Below are 22,979 nucleotides of genomic sequence, written 5' to 3' on the forward strand. Positions count from 1 at the left end.
GACCTCTTGCTCTTGAATTTCCTTTCTAAAGAACATGTCACCTTTCCATACTTTATTGAATCCTGTCAAATATTTGAATATTCCTATTATGTCACCTTTGTCCCTTCTTTTTACCATTGAGCACATTTTGAGTGTTTTAAGCCTCTCTATCAGGCCTATCCTGTAAAGTGCGGCCGCGTTTACCCTGCTCCTAAGCCACTTTTAACTCACGTTCCGGCCGCGTTAGCCCTTCCTGCGATCCCGAATTCCTTTTAACCTACTCCTACTGCGTCCTAAATTCCCCGGGCAACCCCTTCCGCCCGCGGCATGTATATTGCATGCAAACGAGCGAATTAGCTCGACATTGCATGCAAACGAGCCAATTAGCTATTCCCGTAGCATCCCGTAACCCGCGCCCCGACTATCGCTAGTTTTCCCTGCCGTTTTGTCGCGCGTTTAACCTGCAAACTTACCGCCTACCCTGACCCCTGCGGTAGAGGCAGGGGTAAGGGTAGGTGGCAAGCTTTCCCCCAGCCCCCGCTCACCTGCCCCGGCCGCGATCATGGGTGCCGGTCTCCGTGGCAGCCCCAGTCCTCTCCCCTACTCCCGAAGCCAAAAAAAAAAGCGAAAAAAACGTTGCAGCCCCCCTCCGATGTCCGGACTGGGGCTGCCATGGAGACTGCAACGGCAAAGCGACTTTTCAGTGTCCCCCCTCCTCTCGGAGCAGGGCGCGAAAAGCCGCCTTGCTCCGGGAGGAGGGGGGACACTGACAGCGCAGAAGCAACAGCGAAGCAACGGCGAAACGACTTTTCAGTGTCCCCCCTCCTCCCGGAGCAGGGCGCGAAAAGCCGCCTTGCTCCAGGAGGAGGGGGGACACTGACAGCGCAGAAGGAACGGTGAAGCAACTTACTTTTCTGAAGCCATCATCAGGAACACATGCGATCGTAGCTCCTCCCGACCAAGATGGCCGCCTGCACGGGGAAAGCGTGCAGTTGGCCGCTGAAGACGTGACGTCACGACGTCACGTCTTGAGCGGCCAATTGTACGCTTTCCCCGTGCAGGCGGCCATCTTTGTCTTCATCGGGAGGAGCTACGATCGCATCTGTTCCTGATGATGGCTTCAGAAAAGTAAGTTGCTTCACCGTTCCTTCTGCGCTGTCAGTGTCCCCCCTCCTCCTGGAGCAAGGCGGCTTTTCGCGCCCTGCTCCGGGAGGAGGGGGGACACTGAAAAGTCGTTTCGCCGTTGCTTCGCCGTTGCTTCTGCGCTGTCAGTGTCCCCCCTCCTCCCGGAGCAAGGCGGCTTTTCGCGCCCTGCTCCGGGAGGAGGGGGGACACTGAAAAGTCGTTTCACCGTTGCTTCGCCGTTGCTTCTGCGCTGTCAGTGTCCCCCCTCCTCCCGGAGCAAGGCGGCTTTTCGCGCCCTGCTCCGAGAGGAGGGGGGACACTGACAGTGGCGAAGCAACTTACTTTTGCATCCGATCGGACCAGACTTCCTGGTATCTGTCATTTCAAATGACATTTGAAATGACAGATACCAGCGTGGCGTGAAGCCTTAGGCCCGCGCACCCAGGATACTGTATAGGCGCTCTATCCAGTATCCTGGGTTGCGCGGGCCTAAGGCTTTTCAGACGCGGTTTACATTTACATATTATTAGGGTTCAGGATCGAGCGGTAGGTGAGCTGCACTGTGCGGGCGGTAACCGCGGGTGCCGTAGGCACTAACGCAGCTCTTCCTACCGCTCGGTACTGGATAGGCCTGTATGTAGGGTTTGTATTACAGGCCTTTTATCATTTTAATAGCCCTTTTCTGAACTACTTCAATCTTCTCATAGATAAATAGAAACTTGGTGGCAGAAAAAGACCATAGATTTTATCTAGTCTATCCATCTCAATGTCCTTATGAAGGTACAATCTCTAGAACTGAGCACAGTATTCAAGGTGAGGTCTCAAAAGTGGCCTATAAAGGCAATATTTCCTCCTTCCCCTGCTGAACACATTTGCTTATGCAATCAAGCATGCTTTTAAATTTCCCAGCTGCTTTAATACACTGAGGGGACATGTGTAAGTCCGGGGGCTTGAAAAAATGGGTGGTCCGGGGGTGGGGGCATGGCTAGAGGCCTCTGCAAGGCCGCTGGGCCGGCGCGCGCAAGTTACACCTCCCGCAGGAAGGCGTAACTTGTCAGATAAAGATGCGGGTTGTTTTGGTTTTTTTCGGGCTGGGGGGTGGGACAGAGGGGAAGGGGTGGGGGGGAACAGGGAAAGCCAGCTGGTCTCCCCGAGGGCTCAGTGCGCGCAAGGTGCACCCCCATACATTTTAAAATCTGCCCCTGATTGGCTAACTTCAGGTATATGATATGATTACCAAGATCTCTTTCTTGATTAAGTTTCTAAGTTTTATCCTTTTAAAATGATAAACTGCTAATTAATTTGTGTGTTTCAACACTGAAGCTCATTTACCAAACCCTTTACATTGACACTGAAAGCACTACCCTCAAATGGTTTGAATCCTTTTTTTATCTAACAAAACACAATGTGTCTCATGGGCTAACAATTATCCATTCCCAGGAATCTCATCTGTTGAGTACCTCAGGACTCAGTCTTCACTCTGATCTTTTTCAACATTTACTTTTGTCCAATCTGCAACCTCATCCAGTCTTTCAGCACTGCATGCTACCGGTTTGTAGATATCATCCAACTGCATAAAAATGGGAATTGATCAAATCTCATCTATTGCTAATCTCAATGATCACCTTACAGCAGTAGCCCAATAGCATAACAACCACAAACTCAAATTATATCATATTCAAAAGATCTGTCTGGATAACTCTGGGCGTTACCTGGACAAATCTATGGATTAAAAATTTTCTCCCGGTGCTCCATTTAAATTTTGTCTGGGTTAATCGTTACCTGCACAAAATTTAGTAGATTAAAATAAAAAAAGCAGCATTGGGGCATTCCGGGGACAGGACCTAACTTTAGCTGGTTAACACTTATATCTTAAGGTGGCTAAACAGGTGAATAAGGCAAAAGCCAGAAAGATGCTTGGATACATAGGGAAAGGAGAGGTCAGCAGAAAAAAGGGAGGTAATATTGCCCCTGATTAGGTTCCTGGTGAGAATTAGTTTGGAATCTTGTTTACAATTCTGAAGACCACACCTTCAAAAGGATATAAACTGGATAGTGTTGTTCCAGGGGGTGGTTACTAAAATGGTCAATGGTCTTTGTTATAAGACACATAAATACATGTATACCCTAGAGGAAAGGCTGAATATGGGAGATAGGATATAAACATTTAAATACCCCAAGGTATTAATGCACAGGTGAGCCCAATTGAGCCCAACCTTTTGTCTGTCGGGACACAGCTGACAGATAGTTCTCACATGCGTGACACACTGAAACATGACAGTCACAAGACTAAATGTTAATGTACCCTTTGCATCCACAGGGACCCTACCCCCACTGCCCTGCTCCTTAGTAATGGGTTTAAAGCAGAACAAGAACATTCCTTGATCAACTCATCATACAAAAAAAAGATATTCTGGTGTTCTCAAAAACAGCAATGCAAACTTCCTCTACTACCAAGCACAATAGACCTGCTTATAAATAGACAGCATTTCACCACCAATGCATGTCCTATTGAGAAAACACAACAAATAAGGTGAGGTATTTTACTTGCCTATAGGTAAATACCTCACCTTGGACACACACACACATTAAAACATGGGAAACTTCACTTGCAGCCATCAGTAACTTCCTCTCTAGTCTCAACCTTGCACTCAATACTGTAAAAAACAGAAACCTTAATAACTCATCCACACAACCATCTCATCTCTGATCAACACAACACTCCCCCTAACTCAATTCTTACATCTCAATCATTACATCTCAACACGCAAGAAATCTAGGAGTCATGATAGACGATCACTCAACCACAAAAAATTCATTAAGAACTCCCTCAAGGAATGTTACTTCAAGCTGCAAACACTAAAAAAACTGAAACCACTCTTACATTTTAACGATTTCCAGACAATTCTCCAGTCCACAATATTCACAAAAAGACTACTGTAACTCGCTACTCCTTGTTCTTCCAAAAAATATCATTTCACCCCTCCAATTGCTGCAGAACGCAGTTGCACGCATCCTCACCAACACACGCAGGAACGAACACATGACCCCAATCCTCAAAGAACATTGGTTACCTATTCAACAGCACATACACTACAAAACCCTCACAATAATACACAAATCCTTACACAACCCAGATATGAAGTGGCCACATAGCACCTTCTCCTTCTGCAGCGCAAACAGACCTACTCGATCACGCTATCTAGCAACCTTAAACATTTCCACACCCAGACTCACTCATTACAATGCCACCAGGGAACGCGCCCTATCCATTGCCGGCCCCACACTCTGGAATTCCATCCCCACTGACATTTGCCAAGAACACTGCCTACACAAATTTAGAAAAAACTAAAAACTTGGCTCTTCACAAAAGCATACTCATAATCTCAAGAATTCCACTCCGCAGCCTACAACAATACATCATATACCACCCAAACTCCCTGCCCTCACAATAACATACGCCCCCCGCACTTATCCTACAACTCACCACAAAGTAGCTCCCATCAAGGAGAATACTAAACTTCACCTTCCCATAGATTAATCTACTAAAACAGTCCACTCCATACACACAAATTATTATTTTAGATTAAATCAGATATCTATATACATGTCATCACAATGCAAACCCCTAGTCATCACTTTATTAACTGGAATTCTGCACTTAAATATAATCTGCTTAGTGGTTCTACTTGTTAAACTGTTAAAATGTCATTATAGTTATTCTGTAAATTTGTTATATTGGTAACTGTAAAGCACTGTTGCTGACTCTAAACCTGTAAACCGACTTGATGTCCAACAATGGTCGGTATAGAAAAAACTGAAATAAATAAATAAATGTAATCTCCCACGGGAGCGTAAGCGGTAAAAGTCGTACCCGCATTTCTGTGTGCTATACAAGAAACGTCTTGACCTGTCGCCAGATCTCGAGGTGGCCTTGCAATTGAGACAGTGTCTGCTGAATCTCGTGTTTAGCAGATCAGCGAATGCATCTGGAATTTCGGTCCTTAATTAAGAACCAGAAACCAGAGTATTAGTCAGTACAGAGTCCCGTTGCTAACAACAGGAGGATGTCTGATGTAATCCTAATTGATTGGTAGAGAGGTTCTCTTGGAATTGTGTCCGACATAGCTGGCAATAGAGATATGTGACACTAATACGGTTCTTAGAAGGCCAGACAACCTAGAACCTTTCGAACCATATGGCCCGATTTAGAGAACAGGTCTCAATGGGATTGTTGCTGCAGCGGGATTAGAGTACTTACCATCCGTCGTGGATCGCAGAAGGACGAGCCGGCGAAGATTGATGGCTCCGTGGATTTCAGGAGTCATCGAGGGATAGCCTGAAGGACATACACGTCCGACTCAACTTTGTAACCTGGAATGGAAGCGCAGGTACAGAGGAGACAGGCTGGACGTGTCTGGCGCTACCACAGTAATTTGTAGAGGGTCAGAACCCCGCACCGGTGTCGGTAGGGAATGCCTCGGGTACAGGGGAGCCATTATGACTCATGAACCCAGCCCTCTTTACAGCGGCTCGATGTATCGTGACGCCAGTGCAGAATTACGCGGAACTCAGTCCGGTCATTCTGCAGCATGGAGGACTGCCAGCGTTGTGTGGAACAGTGGCGATGGCAGTAGCAATGTTGCTCGGCCCGGGCATTCTCCAGCACCAAATACGATAGCACCAATGTGCTGGATGGTGTCGGTGGTGGACGGTCACCATGCCGGTGACAATGAATGCCACAGTGCTCAGCCCGGTCTTTCCCCAGCGTCGAGGTGGACACCCTCACTGTCCTGGATGGCGAATGATGACTGACCGTCAGCATGCCTGCACTGCTCCTGGCACTATGTAGTGTCGTAGGCTGATACGGGGCTTTAGTAAACCCCCCCCCAAGCATGGAGCACTGTGTTTAGGCGAGGGCATTGCGTGTAGGTGCTATGTCAGTATTGACTGTATCGATGGCGGCATAGAGCGGCCTCGAGGGTATTGTCAAAAATATATATATGAAAAAATGTCGATGGCCCGGGCAGAGCAACGATAACAATGACGGAGGCACAGACAGCATCGGTATAGGTATCGATGGCAACGATGTGGCATCGAAGGATCGAATAGACATCGATGGCATCGTGAAATTGATACCGGACTCGACGGAATCAATGGTCGCATCGATAGGAACGACGAGGACACCGATGGAAACGACGTGGGCGTCAACGGCATCGATTGATGGAGACTGGCGCCGATGGCATCGGTGGCATGGCCACGGGCATCGACTGCATGGCCACGGGTGTCGATGGTCTTGATTGCATAGACCTAGGCATCGATGGCACCGACCTGGGCATTGATGGAATCGATGATGGCATCGATGACACCGAGGTGTGCATCGATGGCATCCGCCCGGGCATCGATGACACAGATGGAAAAATCAGCACCATGGATGAAAACATTGATGGCACTGAGAAAATCAATGTGGGGATCGATGGCATCGATGGACCGCCAGGGGAGGGGTGTCGATGGTGTCGAAAAAGGCAGAATGGCCTGGAAGGGGGGTACAGATGGTAGCGATGGAGGCATCGACTGCACGAAAATACCGAGGTATGAATTCGTCAGGGGACCCTGTGGCAATGGTAACCGTGGAAATCCCTATCCCACTAGCGCTAATAACCAGGCAGAGGGTGGAGGCAGCAGTGGTAGAAAGGGTGAGACCCAGAGGAGGCCATTGCAGCCGAAGAAACAAAGGCAGGAAAGAGAGAGAGGGCCAGCAGCTGAAGAAATAAAGGCGAGAGAGAGGCCCTGGTAGAGCTGCTGGTGGCAGAGAAAGAAAAACTGGAGAGAGGCCTTGGCATGAGGAAGAGTGTGTGTGTGTGTGTGTGTGTGTGTGTGTGTGTGTGTGTGTGTGAGTGTGAGTGAGAGAGAGAGCATGTGTAGCGGGATGCATGGAAAGAAAAGGCATTGAGCAGCAGCAGCAGCCTCAAGCAGCAGCGCAGGCCTGGAGCAAAATCAGAAGCAGCCGGCAATCAGCAAGGGAGACAGCAGCATTAGCCCCCACGGTCAATGGGTTTCTTCTTTCTTGGGCCATGGGGGTTGGAGAAAGCTGCTGCAGCTACCATTTATGCTTTGGGGAAGGGAGGGAGTGGGAGTGAGACAGTCAACCAGCCAGTGTATAAGTGAGAGGGAGCATGTGTATGATTGAAAACTCAATTAGAAGTTATATGTAACTTTCCTTTACAAGTCCCCAGGCGGGGTTTGAACTCTCCCGGCCTGGTTGGAAGGCAGATGCTCTCCCCACTGAGCTAGCGGGTGAGCATCTGTGAACAGACTAGCAAAAACCTTGATTAAAAACAGGTAACCAGAACTGTACTCAACCAACCATAAACACTAAATTCATGTAAGATTCTAGGTACCCCAAAGCCAGGGACTGGATGAACATTAACCAGTAATCCCTTGGGACTCAGAGCCCCATAGGAGGACTATTGACACACTCATGCAGCAGCCGAATGCAGGAAGCAGAGTCCATCTGTCTACACTAAGGAAAACAAAATTATCAGGTAAGTGATTTCTCCATTTAATATAATGTAGACAGATGAACTCAGGACCAGTGGGATATATCAAAGCTATTCCCCAACAGGGTGGGAGGCTGCCCATGGCCCAGTCAACACCACATGTGCAAAGGCTGCATCCTCCCGGACCTGCACATCCAGACAATAAAACCTGGAAAAAGTGTGTAAGGAGAACCAAGTCGCAGCTCGGAAGATATCAATGGGAGACAACTAACCTCCACCCATGACACTGCCTGAGCCCTAGAGGAACGAGTCCTAACCTAAGTAGGCAATGGCTTTTCGGCATCCACATACGCAGCTGTGACTACTTCCTTAATCCAACGAGCTATGGTAGCCCGCAAAGCCGGAGCCCCCTGCAAACTCCCACCATGGAGAACAAACAGGCGATCCAGTCTTTCGAAATGGTTCAGAAACCTCCGGATACTGCACGATAAGTTGCTTAACATCCAAGGAGCACAAGAGGCCTTATCCAGGGATGGGAAGGAGACAGACTGATTCAAATGAAAGTCCGAGACTACCTTGGGCAAAAAGAATGGAACAGCATGCAGTTGTAATGACCCTGGAGTCACCTGAAGACAAGGCCTGCAGCTCAGAAATTTGACACGCTGAATAAATAGCCATCAGGAACAGTCTTCAAAGTCAACAAATGCAAAGAAAGGCTAAGCAGCAGTCGGAAAGCAGGGCCCATCAAAAAATTCAGCACCAAGTTAAGACTCCACAATGGAATCAGTAACCTCAAGGATGCCTTAAAAAAATGGGTCACATCAGGATGACACAAGGAAACACCATTCACCAGACCTCTGAAACAGGCAAGAGACGTAACCTGTACCGTCAAGGAATTAAGGGCCAATGCTTTATTCAACTCATCCTACAAAAAATCCAGAATGAGTGGGATCTTAACTGAACGAGGAAGAACACCCCGCTCCTCACACCAAGTCTCAATAAAAAACTCTCCAAACTCGCACATAAGCCACGGAATTGAAGAACTTGAAGCTCTTTCAAGGACGGGACCCTGGAAACGATGGAGTTGGGAGTTCACGGACTGGTGGAAACAGGACATATCCGAAAGAGTAAATAATTGATTCACATTAACCCGTTCTAGACCTCTCATGATTTTAAACACCTCAATCATATCCCCCCTAAGCCGTCTCTTCTCCAAGCTGAAAAGTCCTAAACTCTTTAGTCTTTCCTCATAGGGGAGCTGTTCCATTCCTTTTATCATTTTGGTCGCCCTTCTCTGTACCTTCTCCATCGCAACTATATCTTTTTTGAGATGCAGTGACCAGAATTGTACACAGTACTCAAGGTACGGTCTCACCAGGAGTGATACAGAGGCATTATGACATTTTCCGTTTTATTCACCATTCCCTTTCTAATAATTCCCAACATTCTGTTTGCTTTTTTGACTCCGCAGCACACTGAACCCATGATTTCAATGGGTTATCCACTATGACTCCTAGATCGCTTTCTTGGGTAGTAGCTCCTAATATGGAACCTAACATTGTGTAACTATAGCAAGGGTTATTTTTCCCTACATGCATCACCATGCATTTATCCACATTAAATTTCATCTGCCATTTGGATTCCCAATTTTCCAGTCTCCCAAGATCTTCCTGCAATTTATCTCAATCTGCTTGTGATTTAACTACTCTGAACAATTTTGTATCATCTGCAAATTTGATTACTTCACTTGTCATATTTCTTTCCAGATCATTTATAAATACATTGAAAAGTATGGGTCCCAATACAGATCCCTGAGGCACTCCACTGCCCACTCCCTTCCACTGATAAAATTGTCCATTTAATCCTAATCTCTGTTTCCTGTCTTTTAGCTAGTTTGTAATCCACGAAAGGACATCGCCACCTATCCCATGACTTTTTACTTTTCCTAGAAGCCTCTCATGAGGAACTTTGTCAAACGCCTTCTGAAAATACAAATATACTACATCTACCGGTTTATCTTTATCTACATGTTTATTAACTCCTTCAAAAAAGTGAAGCAGATTTGTGAGGTAAGGCTTGCCTTGGGTAAAGTCATGCTGACTTTGTTCCATTAAACCATGTCTTCCTATATGTTCTGTGATTTTGATATTTAGAACACTTTCCATTATTTTTCCTGGCACTGAAGTCAAGCTAAACGGTCTGTAGTTTCCCGGATCGCCCCTGGAGCCCTTTTTAAATATTGGGGTTACATTAGCCACCCCTCTAGTCTTCAGGTACAATGGATGATTTTAATGATAGGTTACAAATTTTTACTAATAGGTCTGAAATTTCATTTTTGAGTTCCTTCAGAACCCTGGGGTGTATACCATCCGGTCCAGGTGATTTACTACTCTTCAGGCCTACCACATCTTCTAGATTCACCATGATTTGGTTCAGTCCATCTGAAAACATTCTCTGATAGGGGGTATCTCCCCAACATCCTCTTCAGTAAACACTGAAGCAAAAAAAATCATTTAATCTTTCCATGATGACCTTATCTTCTCTAATTGCCCCTTTAACCCCTTGATCATCTAACGGTCCAACTGACTCCCTCACAGGATTTCTGCTTTGGATATATTTTTTAAAGTTTTTACTTTAAGTTTTTGCCCCTTTAAAGGGCATCTTGGTCATTTCCTTAACTTCCCTAGAGTAGCTGGGGAAGTACCGATGGAAACTCTTCAAAAATTTCTTAAGGAAATACTGGGTTTTTCTGAAACTGATTCTATTATTTTCTGCCTAAGAGAAATTCTAATTTAAATACGTCTGAGTTACCTTTTCAGGGGAATCTTTCAAATTTTTTAGAAAATACTGATAATCAAGTAATAGATTGGGGCACCCTATTAGTTTCTTTTGTAAATTTCCTAGACCTAAATAAGGTCATGAAAAAATATTTTTCTAAGTATCCCAACTCTTTTCATGATAAACTTGTTAATATTTTCCCAGATCTTGCTTTAGCTACACAATTACGGAGGAAAGGGTTTTAGCTTTGACAGGATGTTATTTCTTTGGGTTTTTCGTTTGTGTTGCAGTTTCCCTGCAAATGCTTAATTAAAAAACAGCAGGATACTTTTCTTTTTTTTATGCCCGAACAAGTTTCATAGAGCAAAGAAGAATCGTCACTTCGTCCCCAGCTTCTAGCTAAAATAATATAACAGTGCAGTTAGTGCTATGTTAAGCCTTTTCTATATATTTTGTGAAATTACATAGTAATCTCCCCTTAGGTTTCATGCCTCCATTATTTCTTATTATTGTAAGTAGTTACTATTGATTATATAAAGTAAACGCAGTAATGATATTGAATGTGAGTGATGAGAAGAACATATATCTATAAGAAATGATTGTGTAATATCAGGACTGCTTATTTTATATTATTGCTTTAGTGTAATAAATGAAAATCAATAAAACAAATAATTCAAAAAAAAGGGCATCTTGGTAAGATGAGCTTTGGAGGCTGTGTCAGCTGACCAATTTCATAACCAGAGTTGACGCCTGGCTGCTATCACCGAAGCTACTCCTGTGGCCGAGGTACATAAGAACATAAGAACATAAGAAATTGCCATGCTGGGTCAGACCAAGGGTCCATCAAGCCCAGCATCCTGTTTCCAACAGAGGCCAAACCAGGCCACAAGAACCTGGCAATTACCCAAACACCTAGAAGATCCCATGCTACTGATGCAATTAATAGCAGTGACTATTCCCTAAGTAAACTTGATTAATAGCAGTTAATGGACTTCTCTTCCAAGAACTTATCCAAACCTTTTTTGAACCCAGCTACACTAACTGCACTAACCACATCCTCTGGCAACAAATTCCAGAGATTTATTGTGCGTTGAGTGAAAAAGAATTTTCTCCGATTAGTCTTAAATGTGCTACTTGCTAACTTCATGGAATGCCCCCTAGTCCTTCTATTATTCGAAAGTGTAAATAACCGAGTCACATCTACTCGTTCAAGACCTCTCATGATCTTAAAGACCTCTATGATATCCCCCCTCAGCCGTCTCTTCTCCAAGCTGAACAGCCCTAACCTCTTCAGCCTTTCCTCATAGGGGAGCTGTTCCATCCCCTTTATCATTTTGGTTGCCCTTCTCTGTACCTTCTCCATTGCAACTATATCTTTTTTGAGATACGGCGACCAGAATTGTACACAGTATTCAAGGTGTGGTCTCACCATGGAGCGATATAGAGGCATTATGACATTTTCCGTTTTATTAACCATTCCCTTCCTAATAATTCCTAACATTTTATTTGCTTTTTTGACTGCTGCAGCACACTGAGCTGACGATTTCAATGTATTATCTACTATGACGCCTAGATCTCTTTCTTGGGTGGTACAGACCAAATCACAGCCTGCGTCTGCTAAAAAAGGCAGTAGCAGGATCCATAATGGTTCTGGAATTCCCTCCAGACTCTTCAACCTCTTGAGAGAGAAGCAGACAAGATCATGCCACTAGGGTGCAAGAGAAAGCAATCTGTAAAGTCATCACCACCGCCTAAAAGGCTTGCTTAAGAATAGTCTCAACCCTTCTATCATGTACATCCTTCAAGGCCGCTTCTCCCTCTACGGGGATAGTCATCCGCTTAGAGACGGCACATAGCAATGCATCCATTTTGGGAAAATGCAAATGCTCTCTCAAGGCTGGATCCAGTGGGTAGAGGCCTTCCAATGTCTGACCCCCTTTAAAAGTTGCCTTGGGGCAACCCATTCCAGATCAATCAATTCTTAAATGGCATCTATCTCAGGGAAAAAACAAGAGGCTTTACATAAGGAAACCAAAATGGGATTCTTCCTCAGCTCCGACATGGCATCTGAACCAGGGAAAACAAGCTGTTTCAAGGTCTGGGAAATCAGGGCCAGCAGTTCATCTCTATGAAAACTGCAACATGGTTTGATACGGTTCCAGCCCTGGAGGAATTTCCTCATCTTCCAGGAAAACAGTATGAACCTCATCAGTGCTATCTGGATTCCTGTCAGGAACACCCACAGGGAACCGAGGCAAGCTCTGGTGCCTAAGCATAGGACTGGAAGAGGGAGGAGTCACCGGCTGAGGGTCCGACCAGACAGGCATGGGGGAAGTGGAGGACTGCGCTTAAAGAAAAGCTTGTAAACCTTGAAAAATTTCCACCCAAGAAAAAGTAGCTGGGTCCAGACCAAACCCAGAAGGAACTGGAGCTGGTCCCTCAGAACTGCCTTCGCCTGTGAAGGAGCCAGTCAAGAGAGAACCAAGATCTGGCATCCCCCCCAGTCTAGGCCATAACCAACCCATCATCAGAATGGGAAGAGCCAGTCTTAGCAAAATCTGAGGAAGACAACTCTCACTGAGCGTCTGAACAGCGCTGACATAGGTTAGAATCAAGTCAGGCTGAGAAGACCTAATATGACAGCCAACACAGATAGGAAGATGCCTAGGCTTCTTGCTTACCGGCACCATCGCGGCAGTAAATGTAAGTCTGAATGGCTCACGCTGAAAGGGGAATGTGCACAAAAAGTAAGCACCTAGAAGAAAGTGCGGCAAGGTGCACGCACAACTTGTGCGTGCACCTTGCCGCACAAGTTGTGCGTGCCCTCTGCAACACACTGCTTGCAGAGGGCAGCACAGCACGCAAGAGGGCGCGAAAAATGCCGCTTGGCCTACCACGCGGCATGCAAGAAAAAAGCCTAAGTGTGGGGCCTAGCCCACTGGGGGTCACTCATCCTGCTAGGCTGCCCACTTCCCAAACCCTAATAGGAGCGGGAACAAACGTTGGTATGGCACGCCGAACCTGGAGGAAGTCCTGAAATCCCTCTGTCTCTGATTCAAAGGTAAAACTTTTTTTTTTTTTAAACCTTATCTGAGCTCAGCGCGTACCGGTTGAGTACAGAGATGGTCTCTGGCTACGGAGGGAGAGGGCATCTGCAGTTACCGCCACACTCGGCCTCCTGCACCCCTGCCTTTCAGATGAACTAGCAGCTAACTCCACGCCCGGAATCCCAGCTACCAGAACAAGGCACACCTCCGAGTGACCACGGAAATCACCTCAGAAATTCTCAACAAGGGGAGGAACCTTTAGGTATCACCGCAGGAGAGCAGGGCTTTCTTTTCCTTAATTTAGAATTTCAAATTTTTTCTTTCAAAGAGCTCGAAGCAATCCCCATAGGGGGATGCACGTCCACCATCTGCTGGAGTTGGAGAATACTGGCAGGCTGGGGTCACTGCAGGGTTATATATATATTATGATGTCAGCTTGCTTCATCTCCATTTGCTGGCAGGGGAGCATAAATCCTCTGGTCCTGATTCCATCTCTCTACACGCTAGGAAATAGTATTTCACACCATCACGTACAGTTCGCTTGGATTTCTGCACCCCAAATGTGTGCCCTGCATTTTTTTGAATTTTAACTGTCAAAAACCTGACCATTCCTTGAGTGCTCTCAGATCCTACTCCATCAGAAGTGTCCATTCTAATGAAGAACTATGCATCTTCTGCATAGAGACAAATCTTTCGTATTAACCTCTCATTAAAATATTAGGCAAAATGGACCCTGGGTTTGATCCCTGATGCAGTCTACTGATAATCCCTGTTTGCACAGCAAAAATACCTTTTAGTTTTAGCCTCTGTTGTCTACCACTCAACCAGTTTCTAACCCAGTTAACTATCTTAAGGCCCACTCCTAGGCTATTCAGTTTAGTCTCCTGTGTGGGGCACTGCTAGAAGCTTTAGTCACCCAATCAAAAAATTGATCAGATCTGTGATACAATCTCCCTCTGATAAAGCCATGTGCCTTAAAGACTGCAACCTGTTGGATTCAAGACACTATATCATTTTATTTTATCTAGAGATTGTATGTTTAGATTTCTTAAATGTTAATTATAAGCTGCTCTGTAATACTATTATATATATAAATCAACATTATCTTATGGTTCTAACATTCCTATGAATTTTTCTGGTCCTCCAATATAGGAAGAGATGTGAACAAGTAGTTAAACAAAGAATCAGAGATTCCTAGATTCCATATCACTGACTATGTGAAATTCAAGTCACTTTTTCTGTGTCTTTTACTCATCTGAATCTAATATTGTTACCTTTTCCTATCTTATTTTAAAAAGATTGGTACTCACTGCCCCTGGGGTGATAAAGGGTTGTCTATCAGGCAAAAAGGAAAAAGAAAAACAGGATGAAAGCAATTAAAATAATCACTAACCGTCCTGGATATCAGAAGATTTTAACGAAGCAGTCTGCAGTAACTTCAACAGCAGCTGTAGGATCTTGTCAGTTTTCACCATTGATAGGTAAGCATTTGTACTGAGTTTGGATAAAGCATCCAGTAGAGTGTGTAAAAAACGTTTCATTTCCAGTTGTCCTACATCACCTTTGTTACTGTCATAAAAAAAAGATTTTAATCACCATGAGACTTCAAACAACTGTTTCCTCAGCATTGGTTTTTTTTCTTTTTAGCAACTTACTAAATAGTCTCAGATTCAATTCTCCTTCATCTGATCTAAGGTCAGAAAAAAGCGTGAAGCCTGGAAACAAACTACAGAAGATCTGAATTTTATTAATTGTTTTAAATAGGAATTGTGTCTCATCACTACCAAATCCTATTCTGGTAGTTCTCCATATCAGTCTGGAGCCCTTGGGTATTATCTATTCTACTGTTGCTGACAGGCCAATGAAATATCACATTTAAAAAGATTTCTAGAAGCAGTATCATGTTATCTGGTGTTTTCACTCCTATGACTCTCAGACAAGATATTTCCAGTTTCACACACTAAAAAAAATGGATAGAAGACCATTAAGAATTAACTAATAAGCCAGCAAGAAAAAAATAATCAGGAGAGATTGTTCCAGACTAGTATGGAGAACTAACAGAACAGAAAATTGATAAGAGATGAGTCAAAACTCCCACTCTGAGTGTTCTCATCACTCATTTGGAACGTTGAGACTTGCCAAAGCAGTATGTTATCAGTATGTTATCAGTATGTTATCAGATGGGGAGACTGAGCAGCCTGAAGCACCTGATATTGGAATGCTGCACCAGTCCAAGACTGCCTGATCATTCTGAAGTGCTTCAAGAAGGCATGAAAATAACAAACCTGCCATTCTCCTTACCCACTAAATTCTTTGAAAAAGGTACATGTGGAACATGAAAAATTATCCCTATTTTGGTACTACTTATAGTATAGCCTTATACAGTACACAAAGAGTCTTTAATCCTCCTAAAGATGGAAGGCTGGGAGCTGATAATGCAGACATGGGCAAATTGCAACCACTTCTGAGCTGAAAGAACATGCTGTCATTGCCTCGAGCCACGTTTGACTCATGGTGGCAAGATGGCTTGTGGCTCAAGGCAGTGAAAGCATGTTCTTTCAGCCCAGAAGTGACATTCATGAACCAGAAGTGATGTCCCTGTCGCACACCTCTGCTGGAACCTCCTTTTTGTCTACCACCTCGCATTAAGTGTTAGAGAGTCAAACTATAAGGCTATGATTACAAAGCTATCTTTCAGCCAGGAAAATAATCCAGCAGATTACATTTCCAGGCATCCCAGTTCCAATCCTCTACTCAGTCTCACTGAGAAGAAGAGATGCACACTAATTTCCTTCTTTCCCATGATGCTCCTAAGTCAGTTTAACAAATTAAGACCACAACAAGTTCTGACTCCTGCCTTTAAAAGATGATCAAAACTGTTCAAAATGGCCAATGGTGACAGTTTTTGCAAAATAAGCACCACATAAATCTTGAAGTGCAAGACATTCTCTAGTGCAGTGGTTCTCAACCTTTTTTCGGCCAGGACACACCTGGCAGATGGTTCTCACATGCGTGACACACTGAACATGTGACCGTCACGGGACAAAATGTAAATATACATTCTGCATCCTCAGGAACCACGTTGACCCCCAAAAATGGGTGCAGAGCAGAACTAGGGCATTACCCGTACAGCTCACCATACAAAAAAGATATTCTGGATCTGATGACATCTCAGTAAAAGCAAAACAAACTCTCTTTACTGGCAGGCACAATACCCCTCCTTATGAAAAGACAGTAATTTACCACTACAAATATTTACCACCTCCTATTGGGAAAACAGAGCAAGCCAAGCTGCTATAGATACCCACTTAGAAATAATTGTAAAACTATACTAATAAATGTTACAAAACAGCTGATGAACAGAATAACATCTAACAATTAAAAACTCATAAAAATTAATAAAAATTGTCTAAATATCAAAATATTTCAAAACAGCAGACACATCACATAACACCCAATAATTAAAATGGCAATCAATCAAGAAAAATAAACTTAAAAAGCTGCCTTTACTTACCCTCTCCAGCAACTCTCCTACTCCTTTCCCTTGCAGACCAATAGCACTCACTAGAAGCAGCAGTGGCTGCTGAAGCTAGGTCCTCACAGTCCTCTTCCTTAAGGCCCACAACCAGTGACAACCAGTCTCTGTCTCACACAGACTAGTAACTTCCCTAACTAGTATCTCTTCCTCACACACACATACCAGTCACCTCCCTGACCAGTCTCTCTCAATCACACACATGCTCTGTCACTTACATACAATCTCACACATATTCTGTCACTTACAACTACACACACTGCCACTCATGCACCCATTTTACCACACACACTGCCACTCATGCACCCATTGTACCACACACACAAGCTCTCACTCATGCACCCAGGCACCCATTCTACCACACGCACACAAAGCTGCCACTCACGCACTCAGGCACCCATTCTACAACAGGCACACAAGCTCTCACTCATGCACCCATTCTACCACAGGCACACAATCTCTCACTCATGCACCCATTCTACCACAGGCACACAAGCTCTCACTCATGCACCCAGGCACCCATTCTACCACACTCACACACAAGCTCTTACTCATGCACCCATTCTACCACAGGCACACAATCTCTCACTCATGCACCCATTCTACCACAGGCACACAATCTCTCACTCATGCACCCATTCTACCACACTCACACACAAGCTCTCACTCATGCACCCATTCTACCACACTCACACACAAGCTCTCACTCATGCACCCATTCTACCACAGGCACACAATCTCTCACTCATGCACCCATTCTACCACAGGCACACAAGCTCTCACTCATGCACCCAGGCACCCATTCTACCACAGGCACACAAGCTCTCACTCATGCACCCAGGCACCCATTCTACCACACTCACACACAAGCTCTCACTCATGCACCCAGGCACCCATTCTACCACAGGCACACAATCTCTCACTCATGCACCCATTCTACCACAGGCACACAAGCTCTCACTCATGCACCCAGGCACCCATTCTACCACACTCACACACAAGCTCTTACTCATGCACCCATTCTACCACAGGCACACAATCTCTCACTCATGCACCCATTCTACCACAGGCACACAAGCTCTCACTCATGCACCCATTCTACCACACTCACACACAAGCTCTCACTCATGCACCCAGGCACCCATTCTACCACACTCACACACAAGCTCTCACTCATGCACCCATTCTACCACAGGCACACAATCTCTCACTCATGCACCCATTCTACCACAGGCACACAATCTCTCACTCATGCACCCAGGCACCCATTCTACCACACTCACACACAAGCTCTTACTCATGCACCCATTCTACCACAGGCACACAATCTCTCACTCATGCACCCATTCTACCACAGGCACACAAGCTCTCACTCATGCACCCAGGCACCCATTCTACCACACTCACACACAAGCTCTTACTCATGCACCCATTCTACCACAGGCACACAATCTCACATGGAGCTTCTTCTCGTTGTTTGGCCCAATAAGCCTGGCCTCCACTTCTCAGCTGCCTCTGGCCTGACCTCTCACGGTGCACAGGGTCTCTCCGTCTTCAGCCGCCGGCAATGATGCACAGCATCTCTACGTTCTTCGGCCACGCTGGCCTTGGCTTGCAGCGTCTCTTCTTTCTTCGGCCCCGCTGGCGTCGAGGTGCAGGTCTCTTCATTCTTCGGCCCCGCTGGCGTCGGGGCGCAGGTCTCTTCATTCTTCGGCCCCGCTGACGTCGGAGCACAGGTCTCTTCATTTTTTGGCCCCGCTGGCGTCGGCGCGCAGGTTTCTCCACTCTTCAGCCACCGCCGGCGGCGCGTGTCTCTTCATTCTTTGACCCCGCTGGCGTCAGCGCGCAGGTCTCTTCATTTTTCGGCCCTGCTAGCGTCGGGGCGCAGGTCTCTCCGCTCTTCAGCCGCCGGCAGCGGCGCGCAGTGTCTTTTCTTTCTTCGGTCCCGCCAGCCTGGCCTCCAGCGGTGGCGCGCAGCATCTCTCCATTCTTCAGCCCCGCCCCTGGGGAGAAGGGAAGCACAAGCAGGGCAGTGGAACACCGGGAGCCGCGACACACCTGCCGGTGCTTGGCGACACACTGGTGTGTCGCTACACACCGGTTGAGAACCACTGCTCTAGTGATATGCCCACAAGTGTTAATCACCTTCCCTGCATCTCAAGTCATTCTCTATCATAACGGTTACCAGGAAGTGGTCAATGTAAAATCACTGTTTAGAGAAAAAACTTGCTGCTTGTGTGTGAAATTTGCATATTGCACCCTCAAAACAGGGACACATCAAACTGTCAACCTCATGAAAGACTGAGCTTGAAGAAATCCTCAAAGAGAACAAAAAAAGCCTAATTGCACTTGCAATTATGTGCGTGGGAAATCTGCACACATACTTTTGAAAATGGAAAGCTAGGCATGAAAATCCAAAATCCTCCCAAATGCCTCTCCTCAGTCTGGATAAACTTATATGCGAACAAGCGGTTTGAGTGTCAGTTCATCCACCTATTGGGCAGGCAAGTTTATAACAGCCTTTTTTTTTCTTTAACTCTTTATTTAAACAATTTCTAATACAAAGGTAGTGAAAAAAGAAAGAAAAATCCAAAAACCATGAACCCACCCCCAAGAAGACAAGGTCTTTCCCCATGAAGGTTATACAATCAGGCAAATAGACAACACTACATGTATCAACAGCAGTATGGGAAATGATAATCTACATCACCACGCCACATATCTTATTTAGCTTTCCATACTTATCTTAGGTGGGCATTCTGGTATTTCCCATAGGGGGACTATATTTTGTCATACAGCAGCACATGCTGTTTAAGCACTTGAATAAGCTTCACCACCAGAGCAATTTCATGAACCTGAGTCTGCCACCTACTCAACGTGGGAGCATATTTCCACATTGAGGCTATCGTGAGCCTGCCAGTGAGCAATAATTGATTAGCCAAACTTCTGAGAGGTGGTGAGGTTTTGTGCCCCCCAAATCCCCAGTAAACATAATTCAGGCTTAATATCAACCTCCCGACCTAATATCGAGTGACATTCCACCTTGACCAGTTGCCAGAAATGTGCAACATATTTACAAGTCCACTAGATGTGCAAATAAGAGCCTGATTGGCCACAGCCCCGCCAACAGAATCCTGTTGAGTCAAGGAGAATATGGTATAGAATAAGGGGTACCTATAAGCTCTGTGGAGAAGCCTAACCATTACTTCAACTCGATGAGTGCATAAGGATATCCTATGTGCTCTTTTCCATATACTCTCCCAGTGCTGACTAGTTAACTCAATCTGGAGATCCCTATTCCATTGTTAAATTATATCTAGAGGGGGATCACATTGATTTGATCCTTTTGCAAAGCTTTATAGAAAAGAAATACCTCTATGAGGTATATTTTTCTGAGTGAATATCCTCTCTACCAGGCCAAGGGCTTGAGGCTGCCAAACTCCTTTCCGCTAAGCGACCCAATTCAGCTACCAAATTTTTGTAGAAAACTTCCAATTTGCCCTCCACCTTAAATTCATCCCTGAGATCTTGAAAAGATTTGAACTCCCACAATTGTCCTAGAAATTTTAAACCCAGTTTGCTCCAACTAGAAGCATCCCTATATAACATAGATATAGCCAATCTGAGATTACCTTGCAAGGGAGTGAGCGCAGAGTGGCCCTGGTCAGGCCATTGTAGTTTCTTGCTGATTGCCTTCAAAATTTTTAAAGTGTATGAAATATGAGGGCTAACCCCATGGGCCTTTTGGGCTGTAACATCAACATTGGTAAATCCACCCTACCTGCCAGTTTAGCTTCAATAAAATACCAGTACACAGACTCGTCCCTGTGAAGCCATACCATAACTCCCATCAGACCACAAGCCCAATAATAACTCTGTAGGTCCAGAAGAGCCATACCTCTTGCCTCTTTAGGCCAACATAAAGTTCATAACTTGATATGGGCAGGCCTCTGATGCTAGATAAATTTACGCATAAAGCTCTGAACAGAGGGAAAAAAACCCAGGGTAGGTAACAGGGAAGATGTTGAAACAGAAACATTAGACGTGGCAAGATGTTCATTTACAGAACATTAATCCTACCATCCCAAGAAAGAAAGTGGTCATTCCAACCCATGAGATCTCTTGGTACCCATATACCCAAATATTTAAAGCCATCCGTGGCCTTCCGAAAGGCAGAGAAGCATCTACAATCCCTTATAGAAGGTAGCCTGACCCACATTCGGCCCATATCCATTAACCAGTGTAAAATGATCCCTAACGTTCACACTCCAACATCAGTAACGACCCTCTTGATCTTTCAGGAATTTTCTCACAGTGAGAGTAAGGGTTTTATTTACTAAAATACACACTCCCCTGCTTTTCGTGTTACAGGAGGAGTAGAACACCTAGCAAACCCACTCCCTCTGGGGTTTAGCATGTTCACTATCGGACAAATGCGTCTCCTGCACGATATGAGCTTGTCATTTTCTCAAACAGTCCAAAATGCACTTTTGCTTCACTGGGTTTCCAATACCCCTAACATTTAGCATGATTATAATCTCTAGGTTAGTCATAGTCACAATGTGTTTGACAGCCCATCATGTATCCTCTCATGCCAAAAAGTATTCCCCTTTAGAGCCCACCCCCCTCCACCCCCCGTATCCCAATACTCACCAACAAGAAAACACTGAAACAGCCCCCCACCCGAACTCTCTCAACCCAGAGTGACAAGAAGCAAAGAGGTTTTTTTATCAACCACGTTCCACATGACTCTGCTCCCAAGCCAGCCAAACCTTAGTGTGTCCCCATCCATCTTCCCAAACCTCCAAGCCACTATCCCGTGGCAACAGATTATGAAAAAAAAAAATCCCTGAACTGGCTGCCTCCCAAACCCCTAACCCTGCCTCTTAGACCCCTAAGAATCCTCTGCAAATCCCTGGTTGGGCCTTGGCCTGAACTCAATGCCTGGTCCCAGAGTCCAAACGCTTCAAAATAGGGTGAAGAGAGTCCCAAGATCACAGTTCCTTATTAGTGTCCACGAATCACAAACCCCGTGGGGATTTCCCGCTTATAGGACTGCCTTCCTCCGCTGCTTCGAAGACATCCCATAGTCGTCCAGGAAAAATACTCCATGGTACCTGAAGACTGGAGGGTGGCCAATGTAACCCCAATATTTAAAAAAGGCTCCAGGGGCAATCCGGGAAACTATAGATCTGTGAGCCTGACTTCAGTGCCGTAAAAAATAGTGGAAACTATTCTAAAGATCAAAATCACAGAGCATATAGAAAAACATTGGTTTAATGGAACACAGTCAACATGGATTTACCCAAGGGAAGTCTTGCCTCACAAACATGCTTCATTTTTTTTGAAGGGGTTAATAAACATGTGGATAAAGGTGAATCGGTAGATGTAGTGTATTTGAATTTTCAGAAGGCGTTTGACAAAGTCCCTCATGAGGCTTCTAAGAAAACTAAAAAGTCAATGGATAGGTGCCGATTTCCTTTTGTGGTTTACAAACTGCTTAAAAGACAGGAAACAGAGAGTAGGATTAAATGGGCAATTTTCTCAGTGGAAAAGGGTAAACAGTGGAGTGCCTCAGGGATCTGTACTTGGACTGGTGCTTTTCAATATATTTATAAATGATCTGGAAAGAAATACGACGAGTGAGGTCATCAAATCTGCAAATGATACAAAATTATTCAGAGTAGTTAAATCACAAATAGACTGTGAAACATTGCAGGAAGACCTTGTGAGACTGGAAGATTGGACCTCCAAATGGCAGATGAAATTTAATGTGGACAAGTGTAAGGTGCTGCATATAAGGAAAAATAACCCATGCAGTAGTTACACGATGTTAGGTTCCATATTAGGAGCTACCACCCAGGAAAAGGTTCTAGGCATCATAGTGGATAATACATTGAAATAGCTCAGTGTGCGGCAGCAGTCAAAAAAGCAAACAGAATGTTAGGAATTATTAGGAAGGGAATGGTTAATAAAACGGAAAACGTCAATGCCTCTGTATCGCTCCATGGTGAG

At 45.1% G+C, this 22,979-nt stretch overlaps 1 protein-coding gene across 1 annotated transcript in view; it reads right to left on the reverse strand.

Annotated features, from left to right (window-relative positions):
- The window catches only part of LOC115087120 (probable methyltransferase TARBP1), a 421,872-nt gene that overhangs the window by 139,230 nt on the left and 259,663 nt on the right, over positions 1-22,979 (reverse strand). The window contains exon 12 of the mRNA XM_029593877.1: positions 14,823-14,998. Coding sequence (XP_029449737.1) covers positions 14,823-14,998 — 176 coding nt within the window. The remainder of the gene's footprint in view (positions 1-14,822; positions 14,999-22,979) is intronic.

Source organism: Rhinatrema bivittatum, chromosome 3 (genome assembly GCF_901001135.1).
Source record: "Rhinatrema bivittatum chromosome 3, aRhiBiv1.1, whole genome shotgun sequence".
Classification (NCBI taxonomy): Eukaryota; Metazoa; Chordata; class Amphibia; order Gymnophiona; family Rhinatrematidae; genus Rhinatrema; species Rhinatrema bivittatum.